At 43.7% G+C, this 14,576-nt stretch overlaps 1 protein-coding gene across 1 annotated transcript in view; it reads left to right on the forward strand.

Annotated features, from left to right (window-relative positions):
* The window catches only part of myo5b (myosin VB), a 45,882-nt gene that overhangs the window by 21,808 nt on the left and 9,498 nt on the right, over window positions 1–14,576 (forward strand). The window contains exons 8-28 of the mRNA XM_085357881.1: window positions 1–25; window positions 335–444; window positions 521–786; window positions 876–957; window positions 1,043–1,183; window positions 3,530–3,652; window positions 4,320–4,403; window positions 4,680–4,814; window positions 4,888–4,985; window positions 6,021–6,107; window positions 6,390–6,501; window positions 6,779–6,990; window positions 7,250–7,406; window positions 7,945–8,184; window positions 9,148–9,384; window positions 10,448–10,541; window positions 11,596–11,726; window positions 12,465–12,584; window positions 12,928–13,062; window positions 13,171–13,236; window positions 13,353–13,610. The exon at window positions 1–25 is cut by the window's left edge and continues 83 nt beyond it. Of these exons, the coding sequence (XP_085214007.1) occupies window positions 1–25; window positions 335–444; window positions 521–786; window positions 876–957; window positions 1,043–1,183; window positions 3,530–3,652; window positions 4,320–4,403; window positions 4,680–4,814; window positions 4,888–4,985; window positions 6,021–6,107; window positions 6,390–6,501; window positions 6,779–6,990; window positions 7,250–7,406; window positions 7,945–8,184; window positions 9,148–9,384; window positions 10,448–10,541; window positions 11,596–11,726; window positions 12,465–12,584; window positions 12,928–13,062; window positions 13,171–13,236; window positions 13,353–13,610 (2,913 nt within the window). The remainder of the gene's footprint in view (window positions 26–334; window positions 445–520; window positions 787–875; window positions 958–1,042; window positions 1,184–3,529; window positions 3,653–4,319; window positions 4,404–4,679; window positions 4,815–4,887; window positions 4,986–6,020; window positions 6,108–6,389; window positions 6,502–6,778; window positions 6,991–7,249; window positions 7,407–7,944; window positions 8,185–9,147; window positions 9,385–10,447; window positions 10,542–11,595; window positions 11,727–12,464; window positions 12,585–12,927; window positions 13,063–13,170; window positions 13,237–13,352; window positions 13,611–14,576) is intronic.

Genomic DNA, 14,576 nt, shown 5'->3' on the forward strand with positions numbered 1-14,576 from the left:
ACCAGAGAGGCCTTCACGCTGCTGGGTAAGAGTCACGAGTCTGTCCCGAACACCATGTTTGGTGGTTCATCTTAACATTAAGATGTGGGATGCATGCATGACAATGAGACCATTTTCTGCTATTAAAAACAAGTAAAAGGATTTTAAATTTAAAACTGCTCTTCGTCTCCATGCTCGTAGTAAGAACTCAGACTCTGGATCAGTTGTAGTGTGACGCTGATGGTCGAGCTTTCACCATGTGCTGGTTCCAGATGCAGCGAAGCGTTAACAGAGACCTGCTGGCCCTCCTGTGACTCCCATAAACAGACACTTCAGTCATGTTTTTGATCTACAGGTATAAAGGAGAGCAGTCAGAACAGCATCTTTAAAGTCATTGCGTCCATCCTTCATCTTGGGAACGTCGAGATCTGCTCGGACCGAGACGGGGAGTCCTGCCACATTGCGGTACATCTACGGCCTTTCTTTCAGTCTCTTCTCAGCTTTTATCGACGCTCTGACTTTGACTCTGTTCGTGTTTCAGAGGAAGGACGTCCACCTGCAGCACTTCTGCAACCTGCTGGGTGTGGAGCTGCAGCAGATGGAGCACTGGCTCTGCCACAGGAAGCTTGCCACCACCTCCGAGACGTACGTGAAGACCATGTCCACCAAGCAGGCGACCAACGCCCGCGACGCCCTCGCCAAGCACATCTACGCCCACATGTTCGACTGGATCGTAGAGCACATTAACCTTTCTCTGCAGACGTCCACCAAGCAGCACTCCTTCATCGGAGTCCTTGACATCTATGGGTACGAAGCCCTGCGTCTAACCACCTGCTTCACCTGCTGTTGTTTGTTTTGTTGACCTGGATAAGAAGGTGTCTGTGGTTTTTCATCAGGTTTGAGACGTTTGAGGTGAACAGCTTTGAGCAGTTCTGCATCAACTATGCCAACGAGAAACTCCAGCAGCAGTTCAACTCTGTGAGTTTTCTGATGAACTTTAATGTAAATTGCCACACCTCTCAGGATTTCACTGATTCAAACTGTTATCCTCCTACGTCCTCAGCATGTGTTCAAGCTGGAGCAGGAGGAGTACATGAAGGAGCAGATCCCCTGGACTCTGATCGATTTTGCTGATAACCAGCCGTGTATCGACCTGATCGAGGCTCGGCTCGGCATCCTGGACCTGCTGGACGAGGAGTGTAAAGTAAGACTGACCGTCACACACATTATATTTTTGTGATTTTGACATTAAAGTTCTTTTCTCCAAAACCAATAAAACTATAACACAAAAAGAACGCAAAACTGCTGTGTTGACTCTACTAAAGGATGGAATCAAGGAAAACCTTCAAAGTTGTCTTTGGATGCTGAACAAAAAAAAGTAACCATTTTAAAAAGATGAGTTTTTTGCTTTGCTTTTTAACAAGCTCAATAGAGTCTGCAGACTCAAACTAAAGGGGAGAGCCTTCCAGAGTCATACATACATACAGGTGTAAAAGTTATTTGATGTATGCTGGTGCTTGACCATTCAGAGGCCTATAAGTGAGAACCAAGATCTTGACGCGTACTTTGGAGCTGGACGAGTAGCAGTGTGACGTGACAAAACTTTGGTGGTTTGGTCAGAAGTCTGGCAGCAGTGTTCTGTACAGTCTGCAGATGTTCCAGTGATGCTTTGTTTAAGCAGGTGAATAATGAGTTAAAGTAATCCAACCTTGAAAAAACAAAAGCATGAATAACAGTTTCCAGTTTTGCTTGTGAGATAATACTACTTAGGACATATTGTAGTGGTAGTAGTAGTACTAAGTGATAAAAACATGAATGACTGAACGTGACCATCTGAAGTAAAACCAGAGTCAAAATTTACCCTGAGGATTCCTGATGGAAGACTTGGCATAAAAGGCTAATGGACCAAGATCAGGGGTCCAGTATTAGAGCTGTATGCTTTTCCGGAGCACAAACAAGAATTTCAGTATTTTCTTCATTAAGCTGAGAAAATGTTTATCCATCCAGCATTTTACACTGTCTAAGCACTTTTGTGAAACATGCCGTTTCGATACCTCGTGGGGATTAAGGCACTATTAACGGGTTTTTGGAGCCAGAAGGAAATGTTAAGTTATAAGCTAATGCTAGCTAGCTTGCTAGCTTGGTTGTTGCATCCACAAATGCCGGTAAATAATGAAATCCTAGAGCTACGCTCACATGAACTAAATTTCAGACTTCCTTACATATTAATGATCCGATAATTATTTTTAAACCGTCACCTGGTAGCTGGCCTGTTTTATACAGGCTCTTTAAGTCACCGTAACTCTGTTACCATTTGTGCTAGAGCGATAAAGAGTTCAAACTTCTTCAAAAACTCTCCAACAGCACAAAAACAATCCAGAGGTCCAGTTCAGAGACTATTTAGCTGAGGTGAAGAATAACAGACAGCTAACGACTACAGACAGCGTTTAATAGTGCAAACTTTAAACAGGTGAGTTATAAATGAACCAACCATTTCCACCCATCCATTTCCCTGTAAAGTTGTTATGAAGGAGAAAAAGGGCGATCGTGACTCAAGAGTCGCCTTGTAATCTGAAGGTTGCCGGTTCGAGCCCCGGCTCGGACAGTCTCGGTCGTTGTGTCCTTGGGCAAGACACTTCACCTACCAGCTACTGGTGATGGCCAGAGGGGCCGATGGTGTGAAATGGCAGCCTCGCTTCTGTCAGTCTGCCCCAGGGCAGCTGTGGCTACAACTGTGGTTTGCCTCCACCAGTGTGTGAATGTGAGAGTAAATGAATAGTGGCATTGTAAAGCGCTTTGAGTGTCTCGAAAAAAAGTTATATAAATGCAATCTATTATTATTATTATTATTATTATTATTATTATTATTATTATTATTATTATTATTAAAAAATAAGTCGTAGCGATCAAAACTGTTGATTTCTGTTCACTTTTGGAGCCTCCAGTGGACACTGGAGGATGTGCGGTTTTTGGCGTCAATGCTGGCTTCATTTTCGTGTCCTGGAATCGGAAACTTAGTTTCATGTATCAAATATGCTTTGTTTAGATTGAAAGTTTGAGCTCATCACTCATAAAAACAACGTTTTTCCACAGACGTGAGACATCTGCTTATAATCTTATTCTTGCCTTATTTTTTTGAGCGCTTGCAAACACTTTGTCCTTTTTAATGGGTTGTGTGGAAAATGTAAGATGGAGAACTTTCCTGTAATATTTAGAGTTTGATGATCCTCGGGCCCTAACTCTTAGGGCTGTGATGAAATGGGGTTCATGTCTGCTCCAGTTTTCCCGAGCTGCTGCCGTGTTTAGACTGAGTGTCGGAAACTCTGCTGAGTGCTGCACTTTCTTGCACCTCTCTGGTGCTTATCTGTGTGTTTATCTGGTGTAAATCTCTCAGATCAGAGCTGATGATTTATTCATCCTCTCTCTGTCTTTGAAGTTATGATGATAATGTGGGACAGCACTGGAGGAGGAAGTAAATGTGTAATTCAGCGCTCAGGTAGCCTGAATAGATCTCCTCCATGAGCTGTTGTGTAATCTGTTTGTGTTTCAGGTGCCAAAGGGGACGGATCAGAACTGGGCCCAGAAGCTCTACAATAAGCACTCCAGCAGCGCTCACTTCCAGAAACCTCGCATGTCCAACATCTCCTTCATTATCATACACTTCGCTGATAAGGTGAGCCAAGGACTCCTCCACCAGCTGTTTGATGAGGTTCAGAGTTTGAGTATCCAAACACTGTACTCTCAGAGGAAACCCGATCTTTTTACTGGTTTTACAGAACTTCACAGGATGTCAGCGAGAGTGAAAAACAGAGCTGAAAATAAGCAGAATAGGTCAGCTTTAAAGTTTCCAGAGTCTGGGGGCGGAAATGAATGAAAGTGATCATCTGAAGGCAGAGTTGTCTCCACTGACAGATTAAAGCCGAGGACGTTCACCCCCTGCAGAGGGTATTAAAAAGAGTCCTTCTCATGTCCTCAGGGTTTCACTTCACAGGAACGCGGATTCCTTAAACAGTCTCCTCAGGCTGTGGTCCAGCTGTTTATCACATTATAAAAACATTGAAAAGTTTCATATTTACATCACTTGGACAGATCTAGAATTGGAGAAGTCGTATTAAGGTCCTTTTGGCTAATAGGGTGTATTTTAAAATACATGACAGCATACACCCTGGGCAGGTCTCCTTTCACACTTACAGTCAAGCTTAGAATGACTAAATAAAGCCTTGATCATGATCACTATGAAATATCTAGATATGCGTTTTGCGTTTGTTTGTGAGTTTACAGTCTGAGTCCATCTGCTTATCTTCATCTGATGGTTGACGCTCAGCTTGCCCTCTCTGCAGGTGGAGTATCAGTGTGATGGCTTCCTGGAAAAGAACAGAGACACCGTCTACGAGGAGCAGATCAACATCCTGAAGGCCAGCCAGGTACGAACCAGAACCAGGACTTTCTTCCTGTGAGATCAGAGACTCCAGCTCCGCGTCATCTGTTTAAGCTGCACATTTTGCACATTTTTGTAATTTGTGATGACAAATGATCATTTTGTCCTTCCTGCTGGTTTATTTGACCTTTATCTGGGTTTGTTAGTGTAGCAGGAATTCAATTTGCTTGTTTCTGATGAACTGGTGAACCTGAATCTTAAGATTATGCATGTCACATTTCTTTGACCTCCTTTTCTTTTTCTTTTTTTTTCTTCCCCTCAGTTTCAGCTCGTCGCCGACCTGTTTAGTGACAAAGACGACGTGACCCCTGCAAAGTCTGCCAGAGTGAATGTCCGAGCGCTGAAGACGGTTCCCAAAGCTCCGAACAAAGAGCACAGGAAGACGGTGGGGCATCAGGTGAGCTCTGCAGGACTTTCAGGAGCATTGTGGTGCTTCCTGCTGCTGTTCTCACACATTTCTGTGTTTTTAGTTCCGGACGTCTCTGCATCTGCTCATGGACACCCTGAATGCTACGACTCCTCACTACGTGCGCTGCATCAAACCCAACGACTTCAAAGAGGCCTTCTCGTGAGTCAGCTCGTCTCGTTTTCTATTTGAATCAAAGGAAGTGATCTGAGGTTGTACACGCTGAGTCAGTTCAAAATGCTGACGAGTTCATTGTGGCGCAGCCCAACAGGACGAGCAGGTCTGATATCACAGAGGTCATGATGAACAGGTTCTGCATGGGCGTGAGAACATCGACCTGCTCAAACAGGATCCACTTCCAACTAAATTCTTATTTATTCAAGCAAAAAAAAACCAAACCCAAAAAACAGCCTGAACCAAACCAGTAGCCAAACCGCTCCTCTCTCTCCAAACGCAGCGAGCCGCATTCTTCCACAACAGCTCACTTCAAAAATAAATGTTTCACTAACGGCCGTCACAGCGAGCAGCGCCGCAGAATGTTTACACCAAAGGGATTCCCCCTAAAGCACGTTTTCCTACAAGTCACAAACACACCAGGAACAACACGTGTGCCTCACAATAAACATGCAAATTTACTTAAAAGATGTCCATCAGTTCAAATTAATTCGCAAACTTAATGCTGCATAGTTTACATCAAAAGATTCTTATTATTGTTACTAGAAGTAGTAGTAATAGTAGATGATGAAGAAGTAGTAGCAGTCTGTTAATCCTCTCCACTTAATCTTAAAATAGGTTCTTCTGTGCACTGTGCCGATGTTGGTTTATATTTGAGTAATGACAGGATTCATTTTTAGGATTCAGACCGACTACAAACAGCCGTGTTATTATTATTTTTCTGAAAACAATCACATTTCTGTGAACATTTTCAGCTAAGTTCAGTTGTCAGCTGTCATCGTGTTTGTGTCTGCTGATGCTGCTCAGCACAAACCGCTCTGTGTCAGCGCGGGGAAATTAAATAAAGCGCCTCAGTCACATGTCTGACTCCCACTCGGCTCTCAGCTGACCAACTCACTCAGTCTGCTGTGAGCTGACTCTGCTGCCGTCCCGATGAAGAGGATGAGGTGAGAGGAAGAGTTTGGGCTGCGGGACTTAAAATCGTTCTGTTTTGGGGGGGTTGACGCGTTTCTTGTTTTGCAGGTTTGACTCGCGGCGAGCGGTGCAGCAACTCAGAGCCTGTGGAGTCCTGGAGACGATCCGGATCAGCGCGGCCGGGTATCCGTCCAGGTGAGTCCAGCTCAGCTGTCATTCAATCATGTGACCCCTCACCTGGTTTAAGTTTCATGGTCAGAGCGGTAGGAAAATCCAGCAGCTCTCTGCTTGTCTGTCTGCTCCATTTCCTCGAGGCCTGAGGAGAAGTCTGTGCCGCCATAATGATCTGAAATCTAATAACCAGTCATGCGAACGAGAAACAGAACTCTTGTTTTTGACAGTTTAACCAACACGACGTGAAGTGAAATCACAGTTCACAGAACTGATGCCCGCATGTGTCGTGTGTCGCTCCTCCAGGTGGACGTACCCAGATTTCTTCAACAGGTATCGAGTCCTGATGAAGAAATCAGACATGACGACAGCAGACAAGAAGCTGGTGTGTAAAAACCTGCTGGAGACGCTGATCAAGGTGGGAAACACATTACTTCTACCTAAATAAAAATGAGCCTGTAAGTTTAAATATAACATAAACTTTCTGTTTCAACGCTTGATAATTTGTTGTTTGTAAAGCTTTTATTCACATTTTGCACACCAAATTTTTAGGTCAACTTTAACGAAAATGTCATTAAACTTGTCTGCATTTCATGTAGAGGGATTCTTTCGTGTGTGCTTCCACATGTCTCACACATTTATTTATTTGGTAATTACTTTAATCGGCCTCACCCTCGTTTAAATCCGTCTTTCAGGAGCCTGACATGTTCCAGTTTGGAAAGACAAAGATCTTCTTCCGAGCGGGTCAGGTTGCGTACTTGGAGAAGCTCCGGACTGACAGGTTCCGCTCGGCCTGCATCAAGATCCAGAAGACGGTTCGAGGCTGGTTGCAGAGGATCCGATACCGCAAGATCCGCAAGATGGCCGTCACTCTGCAGAGATACGGCCGAGGATACATGGCCCGCAGGTGAGCCCACACCAGGAACTCTGTGAGTGATTCAGTGAAGAGGCTAGAAAATGAGCTAAACTTCAATCAGCCGATATAATTAATGATCATCCAGAATTAAACTGTTTTAATTTACTGTGTAAAGATCAAATTAATCCATGCTTCTTTATTTTCAAGTTCTTTGTGTCAGCCAATCAGAAATTGAAACTTCACCGCCGCCATGTTTAAGGTCACATTGCAGCGAATCATGTAGTGATGTTAATGAATGTTCGTCCTGCAGGTACGCTGACTTCCTGCGTCAGACACGAGCGGCCATCATCTGTCAGAAGCAGTGCCGCATGGTGAGAGAGAGACGCGAGTTTCTGAGAGTGAGACGCGCAGTGGTCACCATCCAGGCGTACGCCAAAGGGATGTTCACCCGCAGGATTTACCAAGAGGTACAGCCGCCATCACTGCTCGGTGTTAGCAGCGACAAAACTGCAGTGTTTAAAAAAAAAAAAAAGCAAATAAACAAGCACAGAGACAGAAATCTGCATAAAATCAAAACAGCTTCATTAAACACTGAGTCTAACTTTACTGAAGTTTTCATGAAGCCGTGAGCAGAAATATGAAAATCTGCTCTTACAAACATGGATGTTAAGTGTTAAACATGCAGCTTTTAAGTGCCTCATGAAGCAGCTGTGGATGAAAGAGAAGTTCCTCTTTACAGGAAACCCCTGAATGGAGCTGGGACATGTGTTCATAAATTTCTGTGTTTGTTATGTAATCGTTGGACTTTCTGTCCCGTTCTTTACTCTGTATGAACTTCGAGTCTTAAAGCCGATTCTTTGGGAAGAAGCGGCTCAGTTTTTGATGTCTCATTAAACTGGAAACAAAGTTAGAGGAATGTGGTCAGGCGGACGCTCTGAGTGAATGGATTTGTGTGTCTGTGCGTGCTGTTAGTCCTCCAACCATCTCCTACATCTGCTTCTACAGTTCCTGCTGCATCACAAGGCGATGATCATCCAGAAGAATGTACGCGGCTGGATGCAGAGGAAGCAGTTTAGACGAGCACGCAACGCCGCCATCACCATCCAGTGCGCCTTCAGACGCATGCACGCCAAACGGCAGCTGAAGCAGCTGAAGATCGAAGCTCGCTCTGCCGAGCACCTGAAGAAGCTCAACACGGGCATGGAGAACAAGATCGTTCAGCTGCAGAGGAAAATGGACGACCAGGTACGCCACCAAGCGTGTTTTTATTCTGAAGCTAGTCTGTTAATTACACACAATAAAACATGCCGAGTTGTATTAAAATGGAGGTCGTCCTATTTGATAATATTCAGTCTTCTAAAGGTTTAGCTGAGCAGCAGCTTCAGGAGTTGGTGTCCACGCTGCTTCTGTAATAATGTGAACATGGGGTGCATAAAGGTCATTTTAGTTTAGGTCGTCGGAGTGAAGAGATGGTAGATAAACAGAAATGTGTATTGATGATACAAAAGTGGGTTTTTATAAGACTTTGAACTGTCCCACCCAACACCAGCTTCCTCTAAGATCTGTTAAGTGTCTTCAGTGGACAGTATATCAGAGTACACCACATCTCCCCCTAGTGACAAGCAAGTGTAGGTGCAAGTTCACAAACTGCACCTGTTTAATTAAACCTATAGATCAGAGTCGATCTGTGACGTTATGTTTACGTGACTACACACAGACAGCGTTTCTCCAAACAACTCGAACATAATGTTTCCACTCATGTCCTCTCCTGTGCAGTGATACTGCTTTAAAATGCTTTTTACTTTTATTTTTTTTGTCTGTGAACAGTCATGCGGACTAATGTCAGATGCTCTGAATCATGTTTTAAAACTATGCAAAAAGATGAGCAGAAGTAGATTCACATGATTCCAGTGAAGTTATTTTGGGTAAAGAGCTTATTAAATAATTTAATCTAAAATCAGCACACAGGAGAAAAGTCTGTTAAATACAATTATTTTTCTTTTTCTACTATAATCCTTTAATAATCATCACGTGTGAGCTCCTGTGTGCAGCGAACATGTTGATGAATAGGATATAACGATCCAGGTCTAAGTCGTTGATTAGCAACAATAAATATGAGTTATGATGAAGTATTGGACCAGTGCACATTACTTTGTAACAAAGGCTGTGATGTACATGATAACCTCACTGCTGCTTCACCTGCTTCAGTCCAAAGAGCTCCGCACTCAGAACGAGCAGCTACAGATGGTAAACACCTCGCTGGGCTCAGAAGTGAACAAGCTGCAGAAGCAGCTGGAGCTGCTGCGCAGTGAGCAGGAGGACGGAGGCCAGGTGAGGTCGCTGGAGGAAGAGCTGGAGCACTTGAGGAAGGAGCTGGAGGAGGCGCATGCCCTGAGGAACAAGATGGAGGAGGAGCATATCAACGAGAAGATGGACCTCACACAGGTGGGCGAGGGAGACAGACCGACAGACACAGCACACGTCCTGTCAGGCTATTTTCAATTCAATTCAATTCAGTTTTATTTATATAGCGCCAAATCACAACATAAGTCGCCTCAAGGCGCTTCATAGATACAGAGAAAAACCCAACAATCATATGACCCCCTATGAGCAAGCACTTTGGCAACAGTGGGAAGGAAAAACTCCCTTTTAACAGGAAGAAACCTCCGGCAGAACCAGGCTCAGGGAGGGGCGGGGCCATCTGCTGTGACCGGTTGGGGTGAGAGAAGGAAGACAGGATAAAGACATGCTGTGGAAGAGAGACAGAGGTTAATAACAGATATGATTCAGTGCAGAGAGGTCTATTAATACATAGTGAGCGAGAAAGGTGACTGGAAAGGAAAAACTCAATGCATCGTGGGAATCCCCCGGCAGCCTACGTCTATTGCAGCATAACTAAGGGAGGATTCAGGGTCACCTGGTCCAGCCCTAACTATATGCTTTAGCAAAAAGGAAAGTTTTAAGCCTAATCTTAAAAGTAGAGATAGTGTCTGTCTCCCGAATCCAAACTGGAAGCTGGTTCCACAGAAGAGGGGCCTGAAAACTGAAGGCTCTGCCTCCCATTCTACTTTTAAATACTCTAGGAACAACAAGTAGGCCTGCAGAGCAAGAGCGAAGTGCTCTAATAGGGTGATATGGTACTACAAGGTCATTAAGATAAGATGGGGCCTGATTATTTAAGACCTTGTATGTGAGGAGCAGGATTTTGAATTCAGAGGCTTTGCTGCAGTAAAAGTGCTCATACTGCACAGTAAAAATACTCTCATCAAGAAAATGTCCTGCAGTGAAAGTCAAATTATATGAATATGATCAGAAAATATTACTTCGAGTATTAAAAGTAAAAGTATTCACTGCAGAAAAGTTTCCTCGGTGGGATTTCAGTGTGCTCGCTGTTCCAGCTTTGACTCATCAGAGGTGTTTAAACTGATTCAGTGTTACTGTTGTAAAACCGGCACACAGCGACGTGTGTGTGTGTGTGTGTGTGTGTGTGTGTGTGTTTGTGTTTCAGAGGGTGGATGAGCTGGAGAGAGAAAACTCCCTGCTGAAGAGCGAGAAGGAGGAAATGAACCGACGCATCCTGCAGCACTCAAAGAGCACAGAAGGTAGGTTACCTGGAAAACACACCTGGATTAAGATGTGTGCAAGCGACACACTCACACAAGAGTCTCTCTGTCTGCAACAGGAAACACGAGTCAGACCGAGTGAGTCACTTTTCCTCTGTGACTGTCTTTAAGCTGAGAACAATGATTTATTGATGCCTTCCTGCAGGCTTGCTTCTCAGTGGCCAATGGAAACAGGAAGTAGGAACGAAGGTGAATTCAGTCAGAAAGTCCGACTGGAAGCAGAATAAAATCGAAAAGTTTCAGAGACTAAAAGATGACTATAACACACACACACACAACTTGCCTTGTAAGTCTTAGTGAGGACATCTAATTGACAAAAATTCTTTCCCTAACCATCAAAAAATGAATGACTAACCCAGGTTATGGTTAGCCTAAACTTAACTGTAACCCTGAGACTAAAACCACATTTTGAGTCTCAAAAATGCCCGACACGACAAGTATAGTAACAGTCAAATTTTTGGTCCTCACAAAGATGTATAATTACACACACACACACACACACACACACACACACACACACACACACACACACACACACACACACACTTCAATCAAACAGTCTTCACAGTTTATTTCCATTCGTACTTTCACTAAATGAGTTCTTTCAGCCTGGTGGCAGCGAGCAGTGCAGGAAAAACAAACCAGACTGGAGACGCATCAAATTTATTTACTTAGTTATTTAGTTTTGTTTGTTTTTATCCAAGTGGAGCGATTACTGCTGAAACCACAGGAAGCTCTACAGCTCAGCGTGTTCTCGTGATGGACCTGCTGTGTCCTGGTGATGGACTTTTCCTTCCTGGTTTTAAATGGAAAGTGTTTAAGTGCATCTTCTTATGGAGCATTTATAGAACTTAAAGCAAGCACAATTAGAACATTCAGTTACAGTTCAGAGCTTTATCATCGATGTCAATTTAGCACCTTCATGTTTGGGAACTTTTTTTTTAGCTTCTTTTGAAGTGAAGCAGGCTGTGAAGAGTTTACAGCTTTACTCACTGAAAGCTGCCGTTCATTGATGGATGTGTGTGTGTTTCAGAGGAAGTGAGCAGTGTGTCTCTGCAGTCGGAGCTGGATAAGGAGAGGGAGCGCTACCAGAACCTCCTCAAAGAGTTCTCCAGGCTGGAGCAGAGATATGACAACCTGAAGGAGGAGATGTCGCTCAACAAGGTGACCTCCTGACCTCAGAGAGACGTCATCACAAACACACTCACACACTGACGTTTATATTTGGAGGGCAACAATGAACTCCAGGTCATGGTGCAGTCCTTTAGTCATTCTCTGGTTTAGAGTTCTGAATTAGGAGAAGTGAAAATATCTTTTTCTTTCTTTCAAACAAAAAAAGGCTGATATTTCACAGTTCTTCCGAGTGTGTTTGAAGCAGAGAGCTGGATGTTGTTCAGTTCGGTGCTCACATCTGTGGAGATCTAACTGATCATATTCAGTTTTTGTTTCATTCAGAAAAATATCCTGGGACCTAAAGGCTTCATGAGAACACTCTAATAACACCATTATGAAAAGAAAAAATATTTTGTTAAGTAAAAGTGTTAAATTGCAATGAGAACACTGTAAGGTTGATCCCTGCACAGATGTAGTGGATAAACGAATCAAGGTGTCCTTTGCAGTCTGATCTTATCAGTAAGAAAACTGTTAGTACCAGAAGGATGAAGGCATCGGGAAAGGTTAGAGTTGAAACAGACTTAAAAACCTACAGCTCTACGACACAATCGTCACAGCATCTGAACTCAGATGTTCTCAGAATTTTTATATCTGAGAACTTCTGAAGTTTTCTAAAAGTTTATGGTTTATTCTAGTTTTTCTTCCTAGACCTTCAGTCTATATTTTCCCCTTTTATATCAGCGACTTTAGTACATCTGTGGTGACTTTCTTCCTCCTGTCATCCTGCAGTTCCAGCCTGGCCACACGAGGAATCCGTCCAATCAGAGCAGCCTGGAGTCGGACTCTAATTACCCGTCTGTCTCCACCTCAGAGATTGGAGACACCGAGGACTCCATTCAGCTGGTGGACGTGAGTCAGTTTGTACTTTGTCTGCACAGAGCAGGCATCAGATCACACAAGTAAAGAGCCAGAGAAGGAAAAATAGAGGGCGTTCAACACAGTGACGTTTAACTAACAGGATTTAAATCAGTAATGATGTGGGTGAAGTGTGATTATAGATTCTCCAGAAGTGCATGCAAGTTTGTTCAAACGTGTTGCTGCAGGATATCCAGTTATTCTTTTAAGCTGATGTGATCTGAATGAAAGAAAAACATTGGTTTTAAATCTGAGTCACTTCATGAAGAGTACAATTGGATGATTCAGTGTTCAGAGATGTGTGTTAAATGCTAGCTCTGATCATGCTGGTCTGCAGGAGATGGGGATAGACAAGGCCGCTATGGATATTAGTCTATTCATGAAGCTGCAGAAGAGAGTCCGAGAGCTGGAGCAGGAGAGGAAGAAACTGCAGCTCACAGTGGAGAAGATGGAGGAGCTGGCCAAGCGAAAGGTGACTGAGCAAGGATTTATCAGAGGGGCTCGGCTGTTTCCTCTGAGTTTTTATCTGCAGGAAATGAATCAGGTTCTGATATTTTTCTTTGTGCTTCCTTCATTTTAGGGCTCTCAGTCAAGGCCCTCCACTTCTGAGCAGGAGACGGCTGATCTGGCCTACAATAATCTCAAGGTACAAAACTGAAACCATTTCATGGCATCAGGACTTCTTCTCTGTCCTTTCAGATGAAGCTAGTGTGTAACAAATCAACATCTAAAACTTAAACGGTGAACTTTGTGTCTCTGCAGAGGCAAGAGCTGGAATCAGAGAACAAGAAACTGAAGAACGACTTGAATGAGCTGAGGAAGACGGTCGCTGAGCGAGCCTCACAGAACAGCTCATCCAATGAGCTACAGGACAGCTACAACCTGCTGCTGAGCCAGCTTAAATCAGCCAATGAGGAGTTGGATGCTCGCAAGGAGGAAGTCCTCATCCTCAGGACGCAGATTGTGAGCGCGGCCCAGCTGCAGGAGAAGAACGAGAATATCCTGAGCCTGAACACAACGGTATCGCATTAACAAAGTTCTAATCCTTATGAGGAGGCCAGATTTGTATTTGTTATTCATCATGCTACCCCACACACTATAGGTGGAGCAAAGCTTCACGTGTTCTCTCTGGTAAAACACATTATCAGTGTAGAAGCTCAGCTTTGTGTTGGCAGCGTGTCTGCATGTCTAGAAAAGTGAAATAAGCTTTGGCTGCGAGGTCAGTTTAAGCATTTTAAAAGGCAGCCAAGACAATTTCTTTCTGTGGTGTTTCTGTTTGTGATTACAGCTCTCATACACGGTCATCTCTTGTCAAAGAATACGATTTTTGTGACAGAAGGTTCTTTTAAAGGAAACTATCATTATCTTTATTATTACTATTACAACAAAGACAAACCTTGTGGTTTGCCCTTAGGTAGTAATAGAAGAGGATTTTCAGCTTCACAGAGGTGGAAATCTGCTTATTTCCTCCTTGTTCAAAAGTAATGAGGTCACTGCAAAGTGATGCAATATTGAATCATTTGATATTTAACTCATATTGCACAGCGGTGTACTCACTGCCACTGTTCGACCTACTTCCACATACAGACATGAGTATAAACAGGCTTTGCGGCCTCAAGGTTCGATGGGAAGCGCTGTCCAGCCCGATTCCAACAGAAAATGGAGTTTCAGCTCAAAGGGGGGATTTTAAGACTTTTATTTATGAAGTGAGGTTATGTTATAATATTACCGATAATTAGGCTCAGTAACAGTTGGCTCAGTGATTGAAAATGTGAGAGAACACTTCCCACGAGGCTGCAGCAACGGGCTGGATTCTGCTTTAGACATTTTTCTTGATGAAGTCTTTCACCTGCTGCCACTGCTTTCAGATGAACGCACAGTCTGCAGTGCAGTGGATGAGTCAGAGGGCTGAGGATGTATATGAATTTATCGTGTTCATGTGTCAACTGTCTGTGTGTTAGAGTGATATTAAAATGAGGTCAGTGA

Source organism: Diplotaxodon limnothrissa, linkage group LG7, assembly GCF_057381915.1.
Source record: "Diplotaxodon limnothrissa isolate DT_005_m linkage group LG7, D_limnothrissa_male_GT1.1, whole genome shotgun sequence".
Taxonomy (NCBI): domain Eukaryota; kingdom Metazoa; phylum Chordata; class Actinopteri; order Cichliformes; family Cichlidae; genus Diplotaxodon; species Diplotaxodon limnothrissa.